The sequence below is a fragment of the Eretmochelys imbricata genome, chromosome 3, assembly GCF_965152235.1.
Source record: "Eretmochelys imbricata isolate rEreImb1 chromosome 3, rEreImb1.hap1, whole genome shotgun sequence".
In the NCBI taxonomy this organism is placed as follows: Eukaryota; Metazoa; Chordata; order Testudines; family Cheloniidae; genus Eretmochelys; species Eretmochelys imbricata.
In genome coordinates, this window is record NC_135574.1 from 24331612 (window position 1) to 24355756 (window position 24145).

Sequence of the window (24145 nt, forward strand, 5' to 3'; positions counted from 1 at the left end):
TGGTTTATAGTACGGTTGTTCAGAGGCTGGCAGGGGGCTGGGGCATGGGCAGGGTTCAGGGTGCCAGATGGTGGGGGCGCTTACATCAGGTGGCTCCCCACAAGTGGCTCCCCGTCCCTGCTGTTGCTGGCAGAGGCACAGCCAGGCATGCTGCCTCTGTCCCCCACTCCCCGAGCACTGGCTCCATGGCTCCCGTCCCAGCCTGTTTGCCGGGAACCGCGGCCAATGGGAGCTGCGGAGGGGTTGGGGGGAGCGCCTACAGATGGAGGCAGCGTGCCTGCTTGCAGGGGCACCTGGCCACACCTCCACCTGGAGCAGCAGGGATGGAGAGCTGCCAGAGGTGAGCGCGTGCCACCCCCCACGGCACCCCAAGCCCCCTCCCAGACCCAAACTTCCTTCCAGAGCGTGCCTCGCAGCACGCCTCTGCCCCCGCCCCCCTCCAAACTCCTCCCTCTGAGTTAACTGGCATTTTTAATTTACCAGCATCCCCATTCTCCCAGCATGCCAGTTAAAAAGCTTTTACTGTATCAGCTAAGGAATTTACCATTCCTTTTCTCCCCCAACAAAGAACAATAATCTTTTTTATTAACAATGATTTTCCCTTCCCTGAGAAAATTCAGCTTATGTGCCCACATGATGTTAGTTTTAGAGTGATGGTTTAATAGATTGTAAGCATATGTTTGTTTTTGTTTTCTGAAAAGAGAATGTTGGTTGTCAGTATGGTTTTAAATTAAGCATCAAGAGTTTGCTTGGGTCCTAACAGCATCTTTTGAGTTTAACTAGATATTTATGAGAATCTTTTTGCTGATAAATCAGGCAGCTTCTTGACGCAAAGGACAAATATCAGGATGCAGAAGGTAAAGTGAAGAATTTGAAGAAGTTTATTAAATTGTTGGATCAAATAATGACACAGAGATACAAAATGTATCAACAGTTCAGAAGGTGAGTGTGATCTTCATTTTAGTGTTAGTGGTTCAAATACCTGTGATGAGGCAGATTAAAAATATTTGTCATAAAATTCTATTGATTGGGGAAATATAGGTATTTCCCAGGGCCACTCAGAAGAAATTTCTGTATTCAACACATTTAAAATTCCTATGTTAGGCCTCCATGCCATATGTACTTTTTTCAATAATTCTGACTGACCATTATCCTCTTCTTGCCCCTCTTTTAAAAATACTCAAACAAAATTGAAATTGGGAAAGGTATAACATAAAATATTTTAAGAGTTGCAACTAATTGCAGCTAAAAAAATCAAATCTTTGCATCGCTTAATTCCAGGAGAGAGTTCTATGTACTGGATGTTACCAAAAGGCTTTGCTTATATGTTGTTCAACTTGCAAATGGGTTCTTTATTGCTGAGAGTTCAGAAATAAAAATATGCTATTGAATGCGCACCTGGGGTTAGAATATGGCTTCAAAATTAGAAGCTACTGTTTTCTAGCAGCCCTCTCTTCTGTGTGGGATATTGTGGCATTGACTCATTCTTCTTAGAGTGATTGTCCACGTGGATTCCACTTTTTGTGTGCATATGCCCCATGCACGTGAGGTTGGATTCTTTTGGCCTGCGGTGTTGGTTGGGGATGTGCCTGTGCCATAAATGCTTTCGGGCATAAAGGGCAGAACGGGCCCAATCATCCCTCAGTTCCTTCTTACCACCCATGGCAGCAAGAGAGAACCTCTGCAGCGTCCATCTTCTTCTCTGACATGTGCTAGTACAGGGGCAGCCAACCTCTGGCTTCAGAAGTTACTATGCGGCTCCTTATATAGGCACCAACTCCAGGGTGGAGCTACAGGCTCCAACTTTCCAATGTGCCAGGGGGTGCTCACAGCTCAACTGAGATTTTTGTCAGTAGTGTCTGCAGATCCATGCCTGCGCCATAGACACCCTTGTGCTCTGGCATGAGAGTATATAGGGAGGGGACAGACCAGTTCCTTCTCAGACACCTGCAGCTTGAGACGGAGCATTGCTGTGTCATTGGCTATCTATGCAGCTTGCTACCTCTTTAGCTTAATCTTTTTTCTTTCTTGATACTTACTTTATTATTTTATTTAGAGCAGTCCTCTTCCGCTCTGTTTCAGATCATGATTGGATTCATGGTAGAGTAGGAACTGGAGAGGCAGTCAGTCCACACCCCACATTATATCCGCAGTGCTGAGCATTAGGAATTCCAGGGCAGAGGTACAAACTAATGGACACTACTTGCAAGATATTCCAGTTTCAGGCTCATGGTATGTGTTCCCACATGTAGAATACAGATAGGGACCACACATCAAAGAACTTAGAGTTAGAAGTAAGTAACCTCAATTTGGTTTTGTTTGTTTGTTTGTTTATTTATTTATTTATTTATTTATTGCATAACCATGGTTATGCAATTTACATTAATCACTCTGTAGGGATTCCTCAGGAAACCCACTTAACTCTTATTGTCTCAAAATCCAGGCCTGAATGGCACATTTTAATATAATCATTTGAACTCCTTGTACTTCCCAGGTCTCTCATTAGTCACATCTGTATTCAGGTTATTTTTCTGAGATAAATTTTCAGCTAGACTAAACTTGCTCTGCTGTACAGAGATGGTAACAGCATGGGAGAAGCTAAAGCTCCAGGATCTGCCCCTCATGTGAAGCTTTGCTAATTAATGACTGGCACTCCCCATGCCTGCTCTACCTAGGTGAGAGGGACTTATCCCCAAGTGAAGTTCCTTATGTCGCTCCTTCTTTAAATGAATTCAGAAAGCTAGAGAAGCATGCCTGAAGTTGTTTCTACAAAAAAGCTCAATGCAAGCCACAGACACAGAAGAATATCATTGCTGTACTACACTCATCTAGTCAGTCTCTCTCCATTAGTGTCCTGATGAGCCAATATTTCACCCCAAGATCTTGGACCAATTCCAAGAGGCCCTAGACATCCACAGCCGTTCCAGGGTCACTGTTCACTGATGGGCCAAATGGAACGTTGCTCTAGAGAGAATCATAGAATACCAGGGTTGGAAGGGACCTCAGGAGGTCATCTAGTCCAACCCCCTGCTCAAAGCAATACCAATCCCCAACTAAATCATCCCAGCCAGGGCTTTGTCAAGCCTGACCTTAATAACTTAGAAGGAAGGAGATTCCACCACCTCCCTAGATAACGCATTCCAGCGTTTCACCACCCTCCTAGTGAAAAAGGTTTTCCTAATATCCAACCTAAACCTCCCCAAGTGCAACTTGAAACCATTACTCCTCGTTCTGTCATCTGCTACCGTTGAGAACAGTCTAGAGCCATCCTCTTTGGAACCCCCTTTCAGGTAGTTGAAAGCAGCTATCAAATCCCCCCTCATTCTTCTCTTCTGCAGGCTAAACAATCCCAGCTCCCTCAGCCTCTCCTCATAAGTCATGTGTTCTAGACCCCTAATCATTTTTGTTGCCCTTCGCTGGACTCTCTCCAGTTTATCCACATCCTTCTTGTAGTGTGGGGCCCAAAACTGGACACAGTACTCCAGATGAGGCCTCACCAGTGTCGAATAGAGGGGAACGATCACGTCCCTCGATCTGCTCGCTATGCCCCTACTTATACATCCCAAAATGCCATTGGCCTTCTTGGCAACAAGGGCACACTGCTGACTCATATCCAGCTTCTTGTCCACTGTCACCCCTAGGTCCTTTTCCGCATAACTGCTGCCTAGCCATTCGGTCCCTAGTCTGTAGCGGTGCATTGGATTCTTCCATCCTAAGTGCAGGACCCTGCACTTATCCTTATTGAACCTCATCAGATTTCTTTTGGCCCAATCCTCCAATTTGTCTAGGTCCTTCTGTATCCTATCCCTCCCCTCCAGCGTATCTACCACTCCTCCCAGTTTAGTATCATCCGCAAATTTGCTGAGAGTGCAATCCACACCATCCTCCAGATCATTAATGAAGATATTGAACAAAACCGGCCTGAGGACCGACCCTTGGGGCACTCCACTTGATACCAGCTTCCAACTAGACATGGAGCCATTGATCGCTACCTGTTGAGCCTGACAATCTAGCCAGCTTTCTATCCACCTTATAGTCCATTCGTCCATCCCATACTACTTTAACTTGCTGACAAGAATACTGTGGGAGACCATGTCAAAAGCTTTGCTAAAGTCAAGGAACAACACGTCCACTGCTTGCCCCGCATCCACAGAGCCACTTATCTCGTTATAAAAGGCAATTAGATTAGTCAGGCATGACTTGCCCTTGGTGAATCCATGCTGACTTTGCCTGATCACTTTCCTCTCCTCCAAGTGCTTCAGAACTGATTCCTTGAGGACCTGCTCCATGATTTTTCAAGGGACTGAGGTGAGGCTGGCTGGCCTGTAGTTCCCAGGATCCTCCTTCTTCCCTTTTTTAAAGATGGGCACTACATTAGCCTTTTTCCTGTCGTCCGGGACTTCCCCGGATCGCCATGAGTTTTCAAAGATAATGGCCAATGGCTCTGCAATCACAGCTGCCAACTCCTTTAGCACTCTCGGATGCAGCACATCCAGCCCCATGGACTTGTGCTCGTCCAGCTTTTGTAAATAGTCCCGAACCACTTCTTTCTCCACAGAGGGCTGGTCACCTCCTCCCCATGCTGTGCTGCCCAGTGCAATAGTCTGGGAGCTGACCTTGTTTGTGAAGACAGAGGCAAAAAAAGCATTGAGTATATTAGCTTTTTCCAAATCCTCTGTCACTAGATTGCCTCCCTCATTCAGTAAGGGGCTCACATTTTCCTTGCCTTTCTTCCTGTTGTTAACATACCTGAAGAAACCCTTCTTGTTACTCTTAACACATCTTGCTAGCTGCACCTCCAAGTGTGATTTGGCCTTCCTGATTTCTCTCCTGCATGCCTGAGCAACATTTTTATACTCCTCCCGGATCATTTGTCCAATCTTCCACTTCTTGTAAGCTTCTTTTTTGTGTTTAAGATCAGCAAGGATTTCACTGTTTAGCCAAGCTGGTCGCCTGCCATATTTACTATTCTTTCTATGCATCAGGATGGTTTGTCCCTGTAATGTCAATAAAGGTTCTTTAAAATACAGCCAGCTCTCCTGGACTCCTTTTCCCCTTATGTTGTTCTCCCAGGGGATCCTGTCCATCAGTTTCCTGAGGTTGTCAAAGTCTGCTTTTCTGAAGTCCAGGGTCTGTATTCTGCTGCTTTCCTTTCTTCCCTGTGTCAGGATCCTTAACTTGACCATCTCATGGTCCCTCCCTCCCAGGTTCCCATCCACTTTTGTTTCCCCTACTAATTCTTCCCGGTTTGTGAGCAGCAGGTCAAGAAGAGCTCTGCCCCTGGTTGGTTCCTCCAGCACTTGCACCAGGAAATTGTCCCCTACACTTTCCAAAAGGTTCCTGGGTTGTCTGTGCACTGCTGTATTGCTCTCCCAGCAGATATCAGGGTGATTGAAGTCTCCCATGAGAACCAGGGCCTGCGATCTAGTAACTTCCATTAGTTGCTGAAAGAAAGCCTCGTCCACCTCATGCCCCTGGTCTGGTGGTTTATAGCAGACTCCCACCACGACATCACCCTTGTTGCTCACACTTCTAAACTTAATCCAGAGACACTCAGGTTTTTCTGCAGTTTCATACCGGAGCTCTGAGCAGTCCTACTGCTCTCTTACATACAGTGCAACTCTCCCACCTTTTCTGCCCTGCCTGTCCTCCCTGAACAGTTTTATATCCATCCATGACAGTACTCCAGTCATGTGAGTTATCCCACCAAGTCTCTTATTCCAACCACATCATAATTCCTTGACTGTGCCAGGACTTCCAGTTCTCCCTGCTTGTTTCCCAGGCTTCTTGCATTTGTGTATAGGCACTTGAGATAACTCGCTGATCATCTCTCTTTCTCAGTATGAGGCAGAAGCTCTCCTGTCTCGCGCTCTCTTGCTCATGCTTCCTCCCGGTATCCCACGTCCCCACTTACCTCAGGGCTTTGGTTTCCTTCCCCCTTTAAACCTAGTTTAAAGCCCTCCTCGATAGGTTAGCCAGCTTGCTTGCAAAGATGCTCTTCCCAGTCTTCGTTAGGTGGAGCCCATCTCTGCCTAGCATGCCTCCTTCTTGGAACACCATCCCATAGTCAAAGAATCCAAAGCCTTCTCTCCGACACCACCTGCGTAGCCATTCGTTGACTTCCACGATTCAACGGTCTCTACCCAGGCCTTTTCCTTCCACGGGGAGGATGGACGAGAACACCACTTGTGCCTCAGACTCGTTTATCCTTCTTCCCAGAGCCACGTAGTCTGCAGTGATCCGCTCAAGGTCATTCTTGGCAGTATTATTGGTGCCCACATGGAGAAGCAGGAAGGGGTAGCGATCCGAGGGCTTGATGAGTCTCGGCAGTCTCTCTGTCACATCGTCAATCCTAACTCCTGGCAAGCAGCAGACTTCTCGGTTTTCCCGGTTGGGACAGCAGATAGATGACTCACTCCCCCTGAGGAGAGAGTCCCCGACCACCACCACCCACCTCCTTCTCTTGGGAGCGGTGGCCGTGGAACCCCCATCCCTAGGACAGTGCATCTCATGCCTTCCAATTGGCGGAGTCTCCTTCTGTTCCCTTCCCTCAGATGTATCATCTAGTCCATTCTCCGCATTAGTACCTGTGGAGAGAACATGAAAACGGTTGCTTACCTGTATCTGCATTGCTGGTACATGGATGCTCCCCTTTCTTCTTCTGGAGGTCACATGCTGCCAAATTTCTTCACCGTCCTCCTGTCCCCGCTGCACAGCCTGCTCTGAATCTTCAGTATGTTGTGTCCGTAGAAGCATGTCCTGACGTCTGCCAGGAAATCTTCAGTTTCTCTTATGCAATGCAGGGTTGATACTTGTTTCTCCAGACCTTGAACCTTCTCTTCCAATATGGAGAAGTGGAGCAAGTGCATATCACATTGTCTAATGCCTAGTGAGCCAAGACAGAAGTCGTCAGACTTCTGACTTATCTTGGCCAAAAGCCTGACCAGACCTCTTCGGGAGCCCTGGTACTGATTAGTTAGAAAGTGCTTGTGGTACTCACTGAATGTGTGGACTTTCTTTCTTTTGGTTACTGTCCCTTCAGCACCAATCTCTGTACTGGGTGTCTCAGTACCCAGAGACCCAGTACCTACCATCTCTGTATTTGTAACCTTGGAACTATGTTCCTTGGTAGCGGCTATCTCAGTACAAAAATCATATAAACTTAACTGTGGGCCCAATAGAGAGAGAGGTTCAGAGTAGTGAGATCTAAGCCACTAATTACTGAATTATTGGTACTTCCTTAATTTGATATATCTCTGATATCCCCATAGAAGACTCTGAATAAAATGACTCCTCTCTTGGAGGAATTTACTCCTTTTCCTCATCTGAACACAGCAGAGAGCCATCACCCAACCCGCCTTCCCCTCCTTGGGTGGGTAGCACAATGGGAGTCAGAAATGAACTCCAGTGAGGATTCTGTCAGAGGTTGCACCGAAGATATCCCTAATTAATCTTCCACTCCACAGTCTGGATCTTCCACCAGACAGTAGGTTTGATGCAACTGAGAGCCTGACAGAATTGTATGAGAACCTTTCTCTTTCTGCCCTCCCTTTGGCACCCGCCTCTTATTTTCAGGAAGTCTGGACTTGGATCACCTGAGAGCAGTGGGTCCTGGAAACTATAAAGAAGGGGTATTCTATCCGATTCCATCCTTTTTCTTTTTTTTCTTTTTCTTTCTCTCTTTCTCTGACTCTTCTTGTGAGATACTACTAAAACAAGAAGATTCATTTCTACAACTTGGAGCAGTGGAGGAGGTGCCCTTAGAGTTCAGGGACAAGGGATTTTATTCCCATTGTTTTCTCATCCCCCAAAGAAGGTAGGGGTTTGGTTACCCACCCTGGACCTTTCCTATATCAATACATTCATCTGCTGTTTCAAGTTCAGAATGACAACTCTGACCTTCGTAATTCCTTTGTTAAAGCCTCAAGACTGGTTCATGGCTCTCAACCTGTAAGATGCATATTTCTACATGTCCGTTTATCCAACTCACAGGCAATAACTCCGATTCCTGGTGGGAACTTCTCACTATCAATAAGGCATCCTGCTCTTTGGACTTTCCACAGTACCACAGATATTCACAAAGTATTTGTTATATGTGGCAACTCATCTAAGGTGGCAAAGACATCAGGTCTACCCATACCTCAATGACTGGCTGATTTGGGGAGATCACCGTAACAGATGACCAACTCAGTACAATTATCTCTGGAGCCCTGCAACTTCCCAGCCTTCAGAACATCTTGGCAGATCAACTCGGCAGACGGCTCTCAGATAATCGCAAGAGGTCGGTTAAAATACGCAGTCTTGCAGAACATCTTTTGCAGGTGCGGAGTTCCCAGTTAAAGATCTGTTTGCCACAAGCCAAAACAAGTATCAAACTTTTTTTCCCACAAAGCGTTCCAGCCCAGGTTCCCTGATGGATGGCTTTCTCATCCCAGAAATCATGGATGCCATTCCACTGATCCTCATGATCCAGAGGGTTCTAAGAAAAATGAAGCAAGGTTCAGGGATGGTGGTGATGATAGCCTCAGCATGGGCCCAGACTGTTCTGGTATTCAGATCCGAGGAATGTTTCAGGAACCACCAATTACTTTACCTGCTGACCCTGACAGAAAAATGGTCAAATCCTGCACCTGAACCCAGCATTGCTTCATCTGGTAGCCTGAATGCTGGCTGGATGGTGCCCACTGAAAGAAGACTTTCGGCTGATGTTCAGTACATTCTGCTCCTAAGTAAGAGAGCCTCAACCAGACTGATTTATAAAGCAAAGTGGAAGAAGTTTTCTATTTGAGCTTTTCAGCAACAGTGGTCTCCCTTGACAATACCCATTTCAGTAGTGTTGGACTATCTAATAGCTCTGAAACTGGTGTGAGGCTCTGTCCCTGAGGTCTGATTGGCCTGCTGGCACTACGTAAGATACAGCAGCAGGAACTGGAAGCTGTCAAACAATGGGGCTCCATCCTGTTCTGGACTGTGTGCCTTGTACTTCCTGCTGCCCACTACTTATTCCTGTTCCTGCTTCTCTGGCTTGATTTCCTGGCATCTAAGATGTGGTTTCTGACCTCCAGTTTGTCTCCTGCCTCTGACCCACCGGTATCCCAACCCGACTCTGGTTCCAGACTTTTGGTTCTGATTTCTAGTTTGTCTCCTACTTCTGACCCAGCCAACTCTTGACTCCTGTCTCATGACTTTGGACTTTGGTTCGAACTACTAGATCTGGCTGCCCATGACCTGTCTGTGACACTGTGGTAAAATTCCCTAAACATTTTATTTTTAGTCTGGGAGCCCCCTCCCTCTTGGGACCTCAGTGTAGTATTTATGGCATTGTTGGGTCCTTCCTTTGCCACCTCTCAATGAAGCCTTCTGTGCTTCCTTAGCTCCAAGGGTAGGTGATATTCAGGCCTTCATGGCAGTTTTCACTGTGTTTGATAAGGAAAGTTTGATACTCTCAGCCCCCCTCATACCCAAAGTTGTTTCAGAAATCCCCATCAACCAATTCATATCTATCAGTTTTCTTCCCCAAGACTCCTTCGACCTTGGGAGAAACTAAACTTCATACACTTCTTGTTATCTGTTGTCTTTTTACACTGCCAGGACAAAACCATTCAAGAATGCACTAGACTGATTATGGCCTTTCCAAAGAGAGCTAAGGGGTCAGGAACTATCCTCTCCAAGATAATTCAAGTGGATCTCCGTTTGCATAAGGACATGTTATGAGTTACCCAGGTTAGATCCACCTTAGCCACATTAGAGCTCATTCCAGCAGCTTCTTCTGCCTGTGAAGAATGTTCCTATTCTGGAAATATATAGACTAGCTCTGTAAAGCTCAGTCTTCACGTTCACAGGAACCTATTCTTTGGTAAAGGCTTCCAAATCGGATGCCCAGTTTGGTAGGGCTTCCCTGCACTCATTGTTTAAGTAGGTTTCAACTACCTACCTCCAAGCAAATAGATAACTTATTCTTAGTCAAAGAGAGTGGAATCCATGTGGAAAATCACTTACACTTTCTACTGTACACTTCCTGTGTTTCTTAAAGATGTGTTGTGCAGATAGATTCCACAATGTGCCCTCCTTCCCTGCTTCTATGAAGTCCTACTTCTCTGGAATTCTGTATTGTGAGGGAACTGAGGGTCAGATGGGTCTGCTCTGTCCTTTATTCCCTGGGGTGAGAGCATTTAGTATGGAGGTCCAGCCCCAGCAGACACTGCTGGCCGAAAGAATATGATCTTCTGCACATGGGGTTCATGCACACCAAGAGTGGAATTCATGTGAACAACACATCTCAGAGAACCATACTTACTGTAAGGTAAATAACTGTTCTTTCTTGAAGGAATTGTGAAGTGGAGCTTTTGTAGAGTGGGGAGATAATATATTTTAACAAAAAAGCTGTAGATCCTTCCCCTTTCTACATCTCCAGTGGCTTTTGGGTATTGGCTGTAGAGTAACAAGTTAATTGCAGTATATAACTAAAATTTAAATTATTGCTTTTAAAAAACTAGCTTAAGATGCTGTGCAGTAAATACCTACTTGGTGTTGATCTCCAGAAGTGGATTTAACTTTTCTAATATATGTTATGGTGGAGCCATTGAGACATCACAGCTAAGGCTGCATTGTGTTGTGCTCTTAAAATGGGAGTTCAACCTCAAAGACAGTGCATCTGTCCCAAATTTTAGTGTATAATTTCTGATTAAAGCTTGCATTTTCTGAGGATTTTCAAGAAAATGAGTTAATTTTGTCCCCCAAATAAGTTCACATTCTCAATCTCATTTTTTGGCTTCAAAATGTCAAATTATAGAAAGTAAAAAAAATGTACATAGTGCTGGTTTGTTGGGTTCTCTGGAGTTGTTAAAATATTTTGTAAACACCCCCGCCCCCATGAGTGGTCTTTTGCGCAAGTTAGCCAGGGGGAGATCAAGATTTATAATTATCATGTAGCTGCTGGTTTCTCAAAGAAAGGCCCTCTTATGACACACTTATGGCTGAACAGCTTTCACGATGACCAGGATCCTCTGTGCAATAGCTGCTGGTTTATTGAAAACTAGGAGCTCCATAAAACTGCAGCAGCCTCTTTGATAAAGCAGTTAATACTGTGTCAAGGATCTCGTTCTTTGTGAAATCATGCAGCCAGCACAGGAGCTCCTGGACTGCATGAAAGCAACCACTATCAATTTCAAAGATCCTGTTCTTTGTCAAACTGTTCAGCTGGCTTAAGAGTTCCTCTCCTGAACCAACAGAAAATAGGATCTATGACAAAGCAACAGGAACTTTGACAAATACTAGGCTCTTCATGAAAGTGCCTTTCTGGGTCAGGAGCAGATATTGTTATTCATAAACGTAGCCATTGCTGCATTGGAGAGCCTTTCTTAATCTAAAATGTTAAAGTGGGAAATTAATAGACAAAAGCACTATGGTGTGTGTGAGTTAAAGTCGTAGATTTTACATCCAATGCAAAACCGCTAAAGCAAGCAATGAAAAGTTAAGGCCTCTAGCAGTTCATACTTTCTACTCCTCTATCCACACTTCACAACTAAAATAACCACTGTACCACACAAAGCATCTCAACTTCAACTTTGCCCCAATAGAAATGCCAACATTCCAGCAAACCTTTCTCCAAACATTGAGTGAATGTGTTTTTTCCCCCAGAACTGTGAAGAATGGAAAGTAGTGGGAGTAAGTCTGGGAAGTTGGTGCTAGATGGCTCCCATCCATACTAAAGTAAAACTAAGTTGTTGAGTGTTTTAGTAATGGGGTGTATGTGTGTCTGGGTAGAGGAGTAGAAGGGGTATGTGCTTTTAGATATTTTGATTTATTTCCTTGTTTTTGTGGTTCTATTAGGTATGTTATAGCTGCAACCTTAACACATAGAACAAAGGTATTGTTGTGTGTTATGTATTCTATTATTAAAATGAAGCAGTAATTAAATGTTGATTAAGATTCCACTCTTTCATTTTTGATGTGGGATCTTCGACTCTAAATCTGTTCACCTTTTTATGTATATTATTTTTAAAGATCACTGATCTGATGTTTATTTGCACAATTTATCCAAAAAGGTGCCTTACTTTACGATGCAAGTTCTATTTTGACTTCTTATTATGTCAGCGATCTTACTCTGGAAAAATGAGTTTTGACCACAAGAATGAAACACTTTCAATAACAGTAAGTCACTGTGTATTTTCTTTATTAATACCTTACCAAAAGTTATGTTTGATGTTAAACGTCGGTGGAATTTTAACCCTTAAAAAAATCTGTTCCGGTACCTTTTTGTATTCAGTTACTTGGCATTTACTAATGCAGATTTTTTGCATGAAAATAAAATATCTGGTTTCTGTCAACTTACTTTACTATTTTCTGTTCTCCATCTGACATTACAGTTAGTGTGAATTGATTATCCTGTCAGAGGATGGAGATGCAGGAAAAAAACAAGATGAACAGATGAGCTGTTACAAGAATAGATACCTAAATGTAAATTTAAAATGTGAAGATGTAGTAAATGTATAATTGGTCAGCATTGTTTCAGACTTGCATTCTAACTTTTCAAATAATGATTAGAAAATGAAAACAAGAGAAGTCATGGTGTCCAGTAAATTCCACCTGATATTTACAATTAGTAAATCATTTGATGTCCTCCCACCTTAGTGTGGTTAGTTTCTCTAACTAGACTTGCACAATTTTTCAGACCCTTGAACAGTTGAAGTCCAATTATAATTTTTTTAAAAAAATCATAGAAATTACTTGTGATCAAAATGTTTTTCTCTAGATGGGAGAAATATGAGATAAGGTACAAAACTTGCATAGCATTTTAAATTCTTGCAACATACAAACACTATCTTTAAACAAAACAAACAAACAAGGCAATTCATTATTTCTGAGGCTCAGATGCATCAAGTCCCTCTTTTGGGTCCATCTTGGCTTGATTTCTGTCCTGTTGACATATTGTGGAGTAAAAAAGGAAGAAACAAATTATACAATACACTTTGTTTAAAATTTTTACCAGCAAACAGATTTTATGTTTACCAGTATATTTTGTTACAATATCTTTAATTAAAACAACTTTTTTATTTTTTTTCAAGCACTTCAGAATACCAGTAAAAAAATATAGATAGATACCACAAGGTGTCACTGTAATCCAAGGAACACAGAACTGTTTACCCTGTTTCATGTATTCATACAGAGGGGCTATTCCTTGTTAAAACACCAGTAGTGATACAATTAGCTGCAGTTCTAAGATCATTGGGGTTTGACAGAAACATAACTACACTGGGTGATGAGGTTAACAGTTATAAAAATAGGTTTCAGAGTAACAGCCGTGTTAGTCTGTATTCGCAAAAAGAAAAGGAGGACTTGTGGCAACTTAGAGACTAACCAATTTATTTGAGCATAAGCTTTCGTGAGCTTGAGCTGTAGCTCACGAAAGCTTATGCTCAAATAAATTAGTTATAAAAATGGAGAATTAAACAAGTCACAGGCTGAGTTATTGGTTTAAATTAAATCTGTTCCATTTTTATTTGGGCAAAGCCGTGGGACAGTTGACTTGCAACTACCCCTTACAAAATTGTGTGTGATTGAACTATTTTAGTTTCATTGAGACACATTTACACTGAAGTATACAAACTTACTGTGTCGCTACATTTTATAGATAGATTTTCATGTTGTTTAATATTTGTAAACTTAAATCTTGTATGAAAAAATTACGCTATTCTTCTTATGCAAGTATCAATCATGATCTACTAATTAAATGAATGTCTTAACTTAATTCAAGGTCCAGCCTGGAGATATAAACAAGGCTGCTCTAAATGACATGAGATCTCTATCAGGAGGTGAACGTTCTTTTTCAACAGTTTGTTTCATTCTTTCTCTATGGTCCATTGCTGAATCTCCTTTCAGATGCTTGGATGAATTTGATGTCTTCATGGTAAGTGTAAATTTCAGCTACATCTTCCAGTTTTGCTGGATAAACTACCAAAGTAATTAAGTGGAGATCATTGGAAAGTTGAAAGACTGTGGTAGTTAATTTTGGTTGTGAACCTACTAACATTTTCCCTCCATAATGCTAATTAGAGAATACATTAACTTTACTCTCTCGTTTTCCAAGTTGGTAACCAGAAATAAGGCGCTTGTCTGTGTAAATAAGTCTGACTACTTTAAAATATATGTCGAGTTCATGAGATAACTCAGAAATATAACTTCCACATAACTTGCTTTTCTGGATCTTAACATTTTCCCCAGTCCATAACTGTCCACATAACATTGCTGAGTTTCCTCAGAGGTCTGCTAAGAAAACTCTGGTCCTAGCTCATGCCCTCACTTCATCAGTGTATAGTTTTGCCTTCACTGGTAGAAGAAGTGTAGCAGTTTAGCTCCGTGTTGCTTCTTGGAAACGTGAGGTAGGTTTACATCCCTCTCCACGCTTATACACCAGAGTTCTTCCAAAGCTATTGAAACACCGATGAATTAGTATCAAAATAGCAATACACACTCCTATCTTCTTACTTGATTTATAAAGAATGTATATAGGAAAACCCTGTACAGCATCTTCCTACCAAAGGATGTCTCTGTGGAGATCAGGCAGACGGCTTTGTAGTGTGTGTTCAATTTGTCAGTGGCGAGCCAAGTGGTTGCCATTCATCTTTCCTCTGTTATAGCTGATTACCTCTCTGACCAGAACATGATCATGGATTATGTTGAGGATGGGCATTTATGGCTTCAAGACCTTGCATGATAGATGCATTGTATACATTGGTTTTACAAAATATCATGAATCTGGACAGGGAGGATACAGACACTCTGCAGTGTATGTACCTCAAACATAAATGCCAACTTCCTACCCGATTTGGGGTTTTTGTGATGTAATTCAGTTGTTCTTTGAACATTGTCCTAAAAACAAACAAATCTAGAAAATTCCAGTGAGAAACTTTGTTGAGAGAACTTTTAAGGTTGCACGGTGAAGTGATCAGGACAGAATAGGTAACAACGCCACTGCGCATGTGCATTACAATACAGTCTTTAATTTCATGGTCATATTCTGGTTTTCAAATACGATATACATGCATGTTTTTCTACATCTTTGTATGGTCCATTTGTGTAATTGACAGCAAAGGGGAGGCAGGTCATTGTAGGAGTCTGTGCTTTGTACATTGTGCATGTTGTATATAAGTGACTACCAAGCACTCTTAAGCATATGCTGAGTGGTGTATGGTAACATAAGGGCTGCACGTATCCAAAGTAGTAGAAAAAGGTATGATGTATTAAGATATCGTATGTTGAGTATGTAATTGAAGGCTGTATCATAATACACATATGCAAAGGGATAGTGGTAATGACAGGCACACAGCCTCTATTCGCTTCTTGAATTTCAGTGCTTGACTGTAACCTTCATGTTCTCTTGATGTAGATTTTTTTTTTTGATGGAATTTCAATGTACATGTTTTAGTTAGTTAATTAAATAATTGTGTTAGCAAAATATCTCCAAACTTAATTAAGTTTTTGCAGATGTTTATATTAATAGCTTGTCTGTACAGAAATGCAAGACAATAAAAATATATTCTAAATATCAGTAACTGGTCAATCCTCTGTTCTTAGGACATGGTTAATAGAAGAATTGCAATGGACATGATGCTCAAGATGGCAGATTCTCAACGTCATCGACAATTCATTTTGCTCACCCCACAGAGCATGAGGTAATCATTTTTCCTGAAATTTCCTAGCTCAAAAAGTGCACTAGAAATGTTAAATAGATACGTAAGAAAGAAGGCAGTAGACTTTTTTCACAGTATATATGCCTAGGATATCAGCATCAAAAGCATTCTTAAATGGCCACCATGATGAATTGGGGATTTTTAGTATTTGTTCGCTTCCCTACTCCATTCTCCTTCAACGATTTCAAGTTTCAAGATATCTTATTTAAGGTACGTCTTCACTATGAGAGAGGGTGTGCTTCCCAGGTCACATAGACATACACGAACTCTCATCGGAGCCAGTACACTAAAAATAGCAGTGTAGCTGTGGTAGCATGGGTAGCAGCAGCAGCGGCACTGTGCTCGCTGCCCCGAGGGCAAACCCTGCGGGTACATAGCTGGAGCTGCCCGTCTGGGCTGGTGCTGCCTGTGCTACTACAGCTACGCTCCGACTTTAGCATGCAGGCTCAGCGGAGATCTAGCACTAGTATGTCTACACAAGCTGGGAATCAGGCCCCACGCTTATAGTGTAGATGTCGCCTTATTGTCTTCCCTACATTAGCTCTCTGAACCACTTCCCGTGTTACTTAAAATTAATTCAAAGTCATCTCTCCTCTGTTTGCTCCAGAAGAAACTATTCCAAGAAGTAATTTGCTTAAGATATCAGACTTTCTCCAAGCTGTTTTACTGTTACAGTAAACCATTTTATCTGGAGTAATTGTTCTCTATTGTTCTCTCTCATTATTTTAGTAGATTTTGTTGCTTTTCTCATCTCCTGCAACATTCTGACTCATTCAGAAGCTGTTAATTCGCCCCTACTATTGTTAATATTATGGACTGGATTTTGTAGCTACACATATTCTGTCCTTAGAAATTTTCATTTGATAGCCAGTGCAACTGTAGTATTCCTCCACCTTGGTGACCAGGTTTCTTCCCTATATTTACTCCCTGGGGAAATTCTGCGCCAATGCGCAATGCAGAATTTTGCAGAAATTAACATTGTGCGTGCACAAATTCCTTTCCCCCACAGAAATGGGCTGCGGTACTGCTTGCTGCCACTAGGGGCTGCTGGACCTGGCAGAGCCCAGCTCCCAGAAGACACTGCTGGGGGGAGGGAGCAGCTGCAATTCCCAGCATGCCCTGAGGAATACAGGAAACTGTGCAAGCCTGGCACTGAGCATCAGGCTGTTTCTCCCTCTGAATCCCTAGGCTCTGCGGGAGGGAGAGGGGTATCTGGGCAGGGGGGTCCCCAGGGCTGGGTTCTCACGGGGAGGGAGGGTGTGTGGGCAACAGGGGGCTCTGCAGCTCGGCTCTGGGGCGGAGGGTGTGTGGGTGTTGGGGGGGACGGGCTCTGTGGCTGGGCTTTGAGGGGGGGAAGGCGGTGTGGATATCAGGGGCAGGTCTGCAGCTGGCTCTGGGAGTGTAACGGGGTGTGGGTATCCGGGCCCTGGGGAGGCTCAGGCGTGGAGGGGGAAAGGTTGTTTGGATGTATTGGTTAGGGAGGCCCCCGTGGCTGGGTTCTGCCGGAGAAGGGTTGTGGATGTCTGGCCCCCCAGCTGAACTCTGGAGGGGTGGGGAAGGGACTAGAGAAACAGGAACTGGGTTGTCATAGGGGTTTCATTAACTCTCTACTACTGGGGGAATTTTTGTGTGTCTGTATTGTTACAGACATACTTGCTGACAGGTATTTTGGAACAAATTACCAAAATAATTGAAACTGGTGTAATTATGTAGTGTTATTTTGACAAATATTATGTGCAGAATTTTAAAATATTATGTGCAGAATTTTAAAATATTTTGGTGCAGAATTCCCCCAGGAGTACTATATAGTTTGATGGCCAGGAATTACTTATTATTTTTGTGCCATGGTGTCTCAGAAATGCTGTTATGTCTAAGTGAGTCGACAGGTTTGCTTTTCAGTGATCTGTTTTCATGCATCCTTATGTAAAATAGTTTAGGAAAGAATGGCTGTTGTATCTCCACCTCTGAGAGTCTGTAGGTTTGAGCTTGATGATCATTAAACATCTAGAAGTTCCTTTTGAGCTTTCTATTAGAGCACCCTCCTGGCTTCAATCAGATCAGTCAGGAGGGTAGATTGATTACAAGCCCCTCCTCATTTGATGTTTACTAGCTACACTGGTGCCAATAAAGATGTCTCTCCTTATGCTCATGAACCATGAGGATCTGGTTTTGTGCCTGGCCCTTTTGCAAGGACCCAAGAGACAGGTGTGGAATACTGCTTGCACCATCTCCCCTTAATCTATGCAGCTATGTGAGGTGAAGCACAATCTGTCCCTGAAGATGAGGATAGCATACTTAAGTTACTGGAAAACTAATGATTAAATATATACTGGACATGGTTATTAAAAAAAAAAAAAATTCCTACTTTGGAAAATGGAGAGTAGGATATGATATGAAATACAATTGATGCTAGTCTTAGTGTCTGTCGCTCTGAATAATGTGAGCAGAAATAAATGTTACATAACTTAAAAAACCAGGGAATGTTTTTATCACAAGAATGTGCCTGAGGTGGAACACAGAGCAAGTTTGCTATAGATGTATCATAGCTATTCTATCAAGCATTTGGGTTGGGTTTTTTTTTAAAGGCATTTAGGATTTAAGAGCACAATTAAAGTCCCCACAAACCCAGCTCAAGATAAGTTAGTGTAAGTCAACATGGTAATGTTATAACCCAGGAAAAGGAAATACGGTACTGTATATCTAAGGAGATCACAAACTTAATCTAATCAAACTAGGTAGCTATAAGAAAAATGTTGACATAACAGGGAAGGTTTGTGGTTGTTTTATGGGTTTTTTCCATAAATATAGGGGACTCTTTTTCCATGGATAATCAATATTTAGAATAAGTAAAATCACATCATAAAAAATCAAAGCTAGTATTAATAAAGGCATTAATGCTAATAACTTTTTTGAATATGGAATGTGAACCATCAAGAAGTCACCAGAAGATATGGATGGAATTAAAGCCTTTATGTTGAAATTTAGTTTTTTTATGAATGTCTTATTAATTTAGGAGCAGAATAGAATTATATTCTATCATAATATTTTTAAAAAGCTAATACCTTTCTGAATAATTTATGAAGCTATATTTAGTTAGGAATGTTGGACTTCACCATTTGATCGTATTCTAGCTATACGGTTTCATACATTTAAGTGAAGTATTATGAAGTCAAATTTTACATTTTGTTAAAGTATATGCATTTAATTGCAGTATTAATATGGAGGAACACTAATATAATGGAAACAAAAGTGCAAAGAAAGTACAGTTAAGCTATTTTGTTGCCACAATTTAAAGCCTGGATCCTGCATACACATATGTGCATAACTACACTTGGGTTGAGTGTGTGTTTGTCGCATCAGGATCTAAGGTAAATGTAAACTTTAAGGGGTGTTTGAGCACTAATTTTATTTCTCTTGGAGTTGGTGCTTTCAGTTTAAAACTCAATTTGTATAATTTATACAGTCTAGATTTTAAAATTTTGGGGTTGGAATAAAAGTGGTATTGTTGCATAAAATATATAGAGTTCACAGCTCGTAAAGGCCAGGGGTTAACATCCTGGACATATTGAAGTCAGTGGAAACTTCGCTATTCACTTCAGTAGCGCCAGTATTTCACTCCATTTTCTGTTTCATATGATCAAAGAAAAATTGCTGTCATGTAAGGCAAACAGGTAATGGAGAGTCAAATTGGCAGAAACATTAACTCATTCGCAAGGGTCATAATTTAAATTGTGTGTTTTGTTTCTAGTTCCCTACCTACAAGTGGCCTTATTCGGATCCTCCGAATGCAAGATCCTGAAAGAGGACAAACAACGCTGAATTTTCAACGTAGACATCAAGAAGAGGAAGAAGACTAAAATTAATAAATACTTTGACACATTAATATGCTATCCCTAATGTTCAGGTTTTTATAGTATAAATGTATATAATTTATATGTCTGTAAGATTACTAAGGGCTTTTTTACACACATGGTGCAGCAGTGTGCACTATGGGGGTAGGATTTCTAAAGCATACCAGCGTGTTGCACACTAATTGGTCTGTGTATACCCTGCTGGTACACATTAAAATTTCCCTAACGTAATTCACTCCACAGCCTGTGTAGACAAACCCATACTTGCTTCTTATTGCAGGTTAAGAGAATTCAGTTGAAGGATATTTCTAGTACAGGAGACAACTCCTTTATATTTATAGAGAAATAGTTTGTGTAATGAAAATGTAAATGAAGTGTGTAATTTTAGTAAAACTAGAATTTAGTTTAAAAAAAAATCAGTTTGGTTCACTGGAAAAAATTAAATGAAAATGTTCATTTTGATTAACTTTTTTTTAAACTGCCAACTGCTGGAGATTAAAACATAAAATATACTCTTTTGGTTTTTCTGAAAAATTGAAATATATTTTGTGTAATTATGCTGGAGAAAAATCATTTAAAAAACTTTAAAAACTGATATAAGTAGTAATGTTTTAAAAATAAAAAGTGTCCAAGTACACTTAAATTCTGCTAAGTTTATATTGTTCAGCACTGCTCAAGAAGGTTTTAAAATGTGACGTAAAATATACTAAATTTTCAAGACTGGATTTTGCTGTTCAGTCTATCCAGGACAGGATCATTTTGCTATCAGGCAGTATCTGAGATTTGTTTTGAGTATATTAACTGTGTTTACATATTTAGCTGTGGAAATATCACCTGCAGTATTTTGCCTTGATATATTTAAGAACAGAACCACTTATAAATGAAAGTGTAACAAAACAATAGGTTCTTCTTTGAGTGCTTGTTCATGTCAGTTCCAGTCAGGTGTGCACGTGCAAGTGCACAGCAGCCGGAATATTTTTCCCCAGCGGTATCCATCGAGTTGGTTCGGGCACCCCCTAGAATGGTGCCATCCTGGCGCTCAATATAGAGCCCTACCGACCGGCAACCCCCTCAGTTCCTTCTTACTGCCAGTGACAGTTAGGTGGAACTTCCCCTTGCTGTTGTCGTGACAAGCGCATTTGGCAGTCTGTATATAGTTCTCATTAGTTCTGTAGTTAGTGTTAAGTAGTTAGTAGGTACTTTACTTAGTTCTTAAGTTTCCTTTGGAGGGGTTTCCCCTCCAGTGCTATCCCAGTGCTAGGGATGCCGCGGTCTCCTAGGGATGCCGCGGTCTCCTGCCCAGAAGCAATCCTCACACTTCATGTTTGAAGTGTTTGGGGGAGAGCCATCAAAAGGATCGCTGCAGGAACTGCAGAGGGTTTTGCCCCAGGACACTGAAAGAGAGAGTTCAGCACCTGAAGATCCTACTAATGGAAGCGGCACTCCGGCCCTAGTCCAACCCTGAGTCGGCAGACTTGGTACCAAGTATCTCCTCCTCGGTAAGCAGTGCCCCGGCACTGTCGGAATGGGGATCAGTGCAGAGTAAAGACAAGGATTCTTGTCACCATCATGGCTCCACTCGCGGATCACATGCCGCAGGCAGGCACTGGTCTCAATTACTGGTTCTGCAGAAGAAAAGGAGGATGGAGAGGGCTCCATCAGATTCCCTGGTCGTGGGCATTACTAATCAACACGAGCGCTAGGGCTACCAAGGCCCCTCCCCAAAGAATCAGGAGGTGAAACGACTCGACTTTTTTGGTAGAAAGGTCTACTCCACTGGCGCTTGCAGCTTTGTGTTTCTAATCAGCAGGCCATTGTCAGCAGGTACTGCTACAGTACATGTGGGGGAATGGCAAAGTTCACAGAGCTGCTGCTGCAAGACTCCTGTGCTGAATTCTCAGCCCTGGTGGAGAAGAGCAAGCTCATTTCCCGAGCTTCATTGCAGGCCACTCTGGATGGGGCTGATGTGGCCACTTGGGTTATATCTACCAGGATTGCCAGAAAAGAGGATTCCTGGCTCCAGGTATCAGGTCTGCCATAGGAAGTCCAGCAGACCATTCAGGATCTCCCCTTTGAGGGTGTGACTCTATTTTCCAAAAAGATGGCTAAAAGGCTACATAGCCTAAAAGACTTGAAAGCCACCTTCAGATCGCTGGGCCTCCACATCCATGCCACTCAGCGGAGGCATTTTAGGCTGCAACCTCCTCCACGGTTCTACCAACGGAGGACGGCTCATAGAGAAGAAACAGGAGCAGCATGAAGAGGCTGCAGCTGTCCTCAGGCCAGGGCTCTGGCCCATCCAAACCAGAAGCAGGCCTTTTGAAGGTGCGAACGAGGATGATGCAACAGAACTTGGACTGAATCCAACTCACCTTACCTTTTTTGTCCTGACTATCTCCTTTCTACCCTGTGTGGGCCTGAATCAATTGGACATCTGGGTGCTCCGTATGGTAGAGAGGGGATACTCCCTCCAGTTCTCTGCACTCCCACCCTTCCACCCCCTTTCCCCATCCCTCTTCAGGGACCCTTTTCATGAGCAACTCCTGATACAGGAGGTACACTCGCTCCTGTCACTAGGAGCAGTGGAAGAGGTTCCTCAGGAGCTGAAGGCCAAGGGTTTCTATTCCTGGTATTTCCTAATACCATAAGCCAATGGCGGGCTCAGGCCCATCCTAGACCTGTGTCATAACCATACAGCTAAGGGTAGCCTTGAATTCCTCCTTACCTGTAAAGGGTTAAGAAGCTCAAATAATCTGGTTGGCACCTGACCAAAAGGACCAATGGGGAAGAAGATACTTTCAAATCTGGGGACGGGGGGAAGGCTTGCTTTGTGTTCTTTGTTTGTGTGTTCTCTGGGGAAGCAGAGAAGCATCAGGTCAGAAAACTCCTTCTAAAATCATCCTAAAATGAGTCTCAATATAGCAAAAAGAGTAATTAAATAAGGCAACTCGTGTTAAATTCTTTTGTTTTTAGCTTGTGAATTTTCCCTGTGCTAAGGGGGAGGTTCATCCCTGTTTTGTTTTTTTTTGGTAACTTTAAAGTTTTGCCTAGAGGGGAATCCTCTGTGTTTTGAATCTGATTACCCAGTAAAATTACCTTCCATCCTGATTTTACAGAGGTGCTTCTTTTACTTTTTTTCTTTATAATAAAGTTCTGTTTTTTAAGAATCTGGTTTACCTATTTGGTTGGTAGATTATTATCACGCCTCCCCTAGGAAAGGGGGTGATGGGGCTTGGGGGGATATTTTAGAGAAACAGGAACTCCAAGTGGTCCTTTTCCTGAATCTTTGTCTAACTCACTTGGTGGTGGCAGCAGTGCCCATCCAAGGACAAGGAAGGATTTGTGCCTTGGAGAAGTCTTTAACCTAAGTTGGTAGCAATAAGCTTAGGGGGTCTTTCATGCACTTTCATGTACCCTAGAGTTCAGAGTGGGGAGGGAACCCTGACAACCTGCAAGAGCTCAACAAGTTCATGAGCAAACTGATGTTCTGCATGGTCTCTTTGGCCTCCATAATCCCTTCCTTGGATCCAGGGGACTGGTATGCTGCCCTCAACTTGAAGGACGTGTACTTTCATATAGCAATTACACCATCACACAGAAGGTACCTCAGGTTTGTGGTGAGCAACAAACATACCAGTTCACAGTCCTCCCATTTGGCCTGTCAGCTGCGCCTTGTGTGTCATGGCCACATTCCTACATGGACGCCAGTTACAGGCATTCCTGTACCTCGACGACTGGCTGATCAATTGCCGCTCCAGGGCTCAAGTGGAGGCAAAAGTCAACTTCATAAGAATGACGTTCAGTGAACTGGGCCTTATCCTGAACGTGGGGAAATTGACTGTCCCCTGTTCAGCGGATAGGGTTCTTAGGGGTGGTGCTGGACTTGACACACACCAGGGCATATCTCCCGGAAGCGAGATTTGGGGCCCTGGGCAACATCATTTGAACTCTCAGGCAGTTTCCCACCACCACAACAAGGAATTGTCTGGTGCTTCTAGAACACATGACCTCTTGTATCTGTGTGGTGCAACACACCAGACTCAGACTCTGGCCTTTCCAATCATGGCTAGCTTCGGTATATTGGCTGGCTCAGGACAGTTTGGACAGAGTCGTGACTCTGCCTCACCCAGTCTTTTACTCCGTCAGTGGTTGCTCAACCCGTAGGTAGTGTGTGCAGGGGTCCCTTTCACCGGTCCTCAGCCATCCCTCTTGCTAGTGACGGATGTGTCAGTCTTGGGCTGGGGAGCCCATCGGGAGACCTCTGGAAACAAGGCCTCTGGTCTCACACATCAGTGTCAGAGAGCTGAGAGTGGTGCGTCTGGCATGCCAGACTTTCCAAGCCCATTTGACAGGGAGATGTGTATCAGTCATGACAGACAACACAACGGTGATGTTCTATATCAACAAACGGGGGTGCATGCTCCTCTTCCCTGTGCTTAGAAGCCTTCACGCTCTGGCACTTTTGTGTAGCTCATTCAATACACCTGCAAGCATCATACCACAGGAGTACAGAACAAATTGGCAAATCATCTCAGCAGGTCTTTTCACAGCCACAAGTGGTCCCTATGCCCAGATGTCGTGAACTCCATCTTCCAGCGTTGG

The 24145-nt window shown here is 43.0% G+C and overlaps 1 protein-coding gene across 3 annotated transcripts in view; it reads left to right on the forward strand.

The window, feature by feature from the left end:
- The window catches only part of SMC6 (structural maintenance of chromosomes 6), an 83785-nt gene extending 61071 nt beyond the window's left edge, over nucleotides 1–22714 (forward strand). For 2 of the 3 annotated variants that reach the window (XM_077812498.1, XM_077812499.1), the window contains 5 exons: nucleotides 817–942; nucleotides 12048–12153; nucleotides 13757–13909; nucleotides 15577–15674; nucleotides 19441–22714. In XM_077812498.1, the coding sequence (XP_077668624.1) occupies nucleotides 817–942; nucleotides 12048–12153; nucleotides 13757–13909; nucleotides 15577–15674; nucleotides 19441–19549 (592 nt within the window). In that variant the 3' untranslated portion in view covers nucleotides 19550–22714. The remainder of the gene's footprint in view (nucleotides 1–816; nucleotides 943–12047; nucleotides 12154–13756; nucleotides 13910–15576; nucleotides 15675–19440) is intronic. The other variant, XM_077812500.1, reaches the window with a different exon arrangement.
- Nucleotides 22715–24145: the final 1431 nt, after the last annotated feature.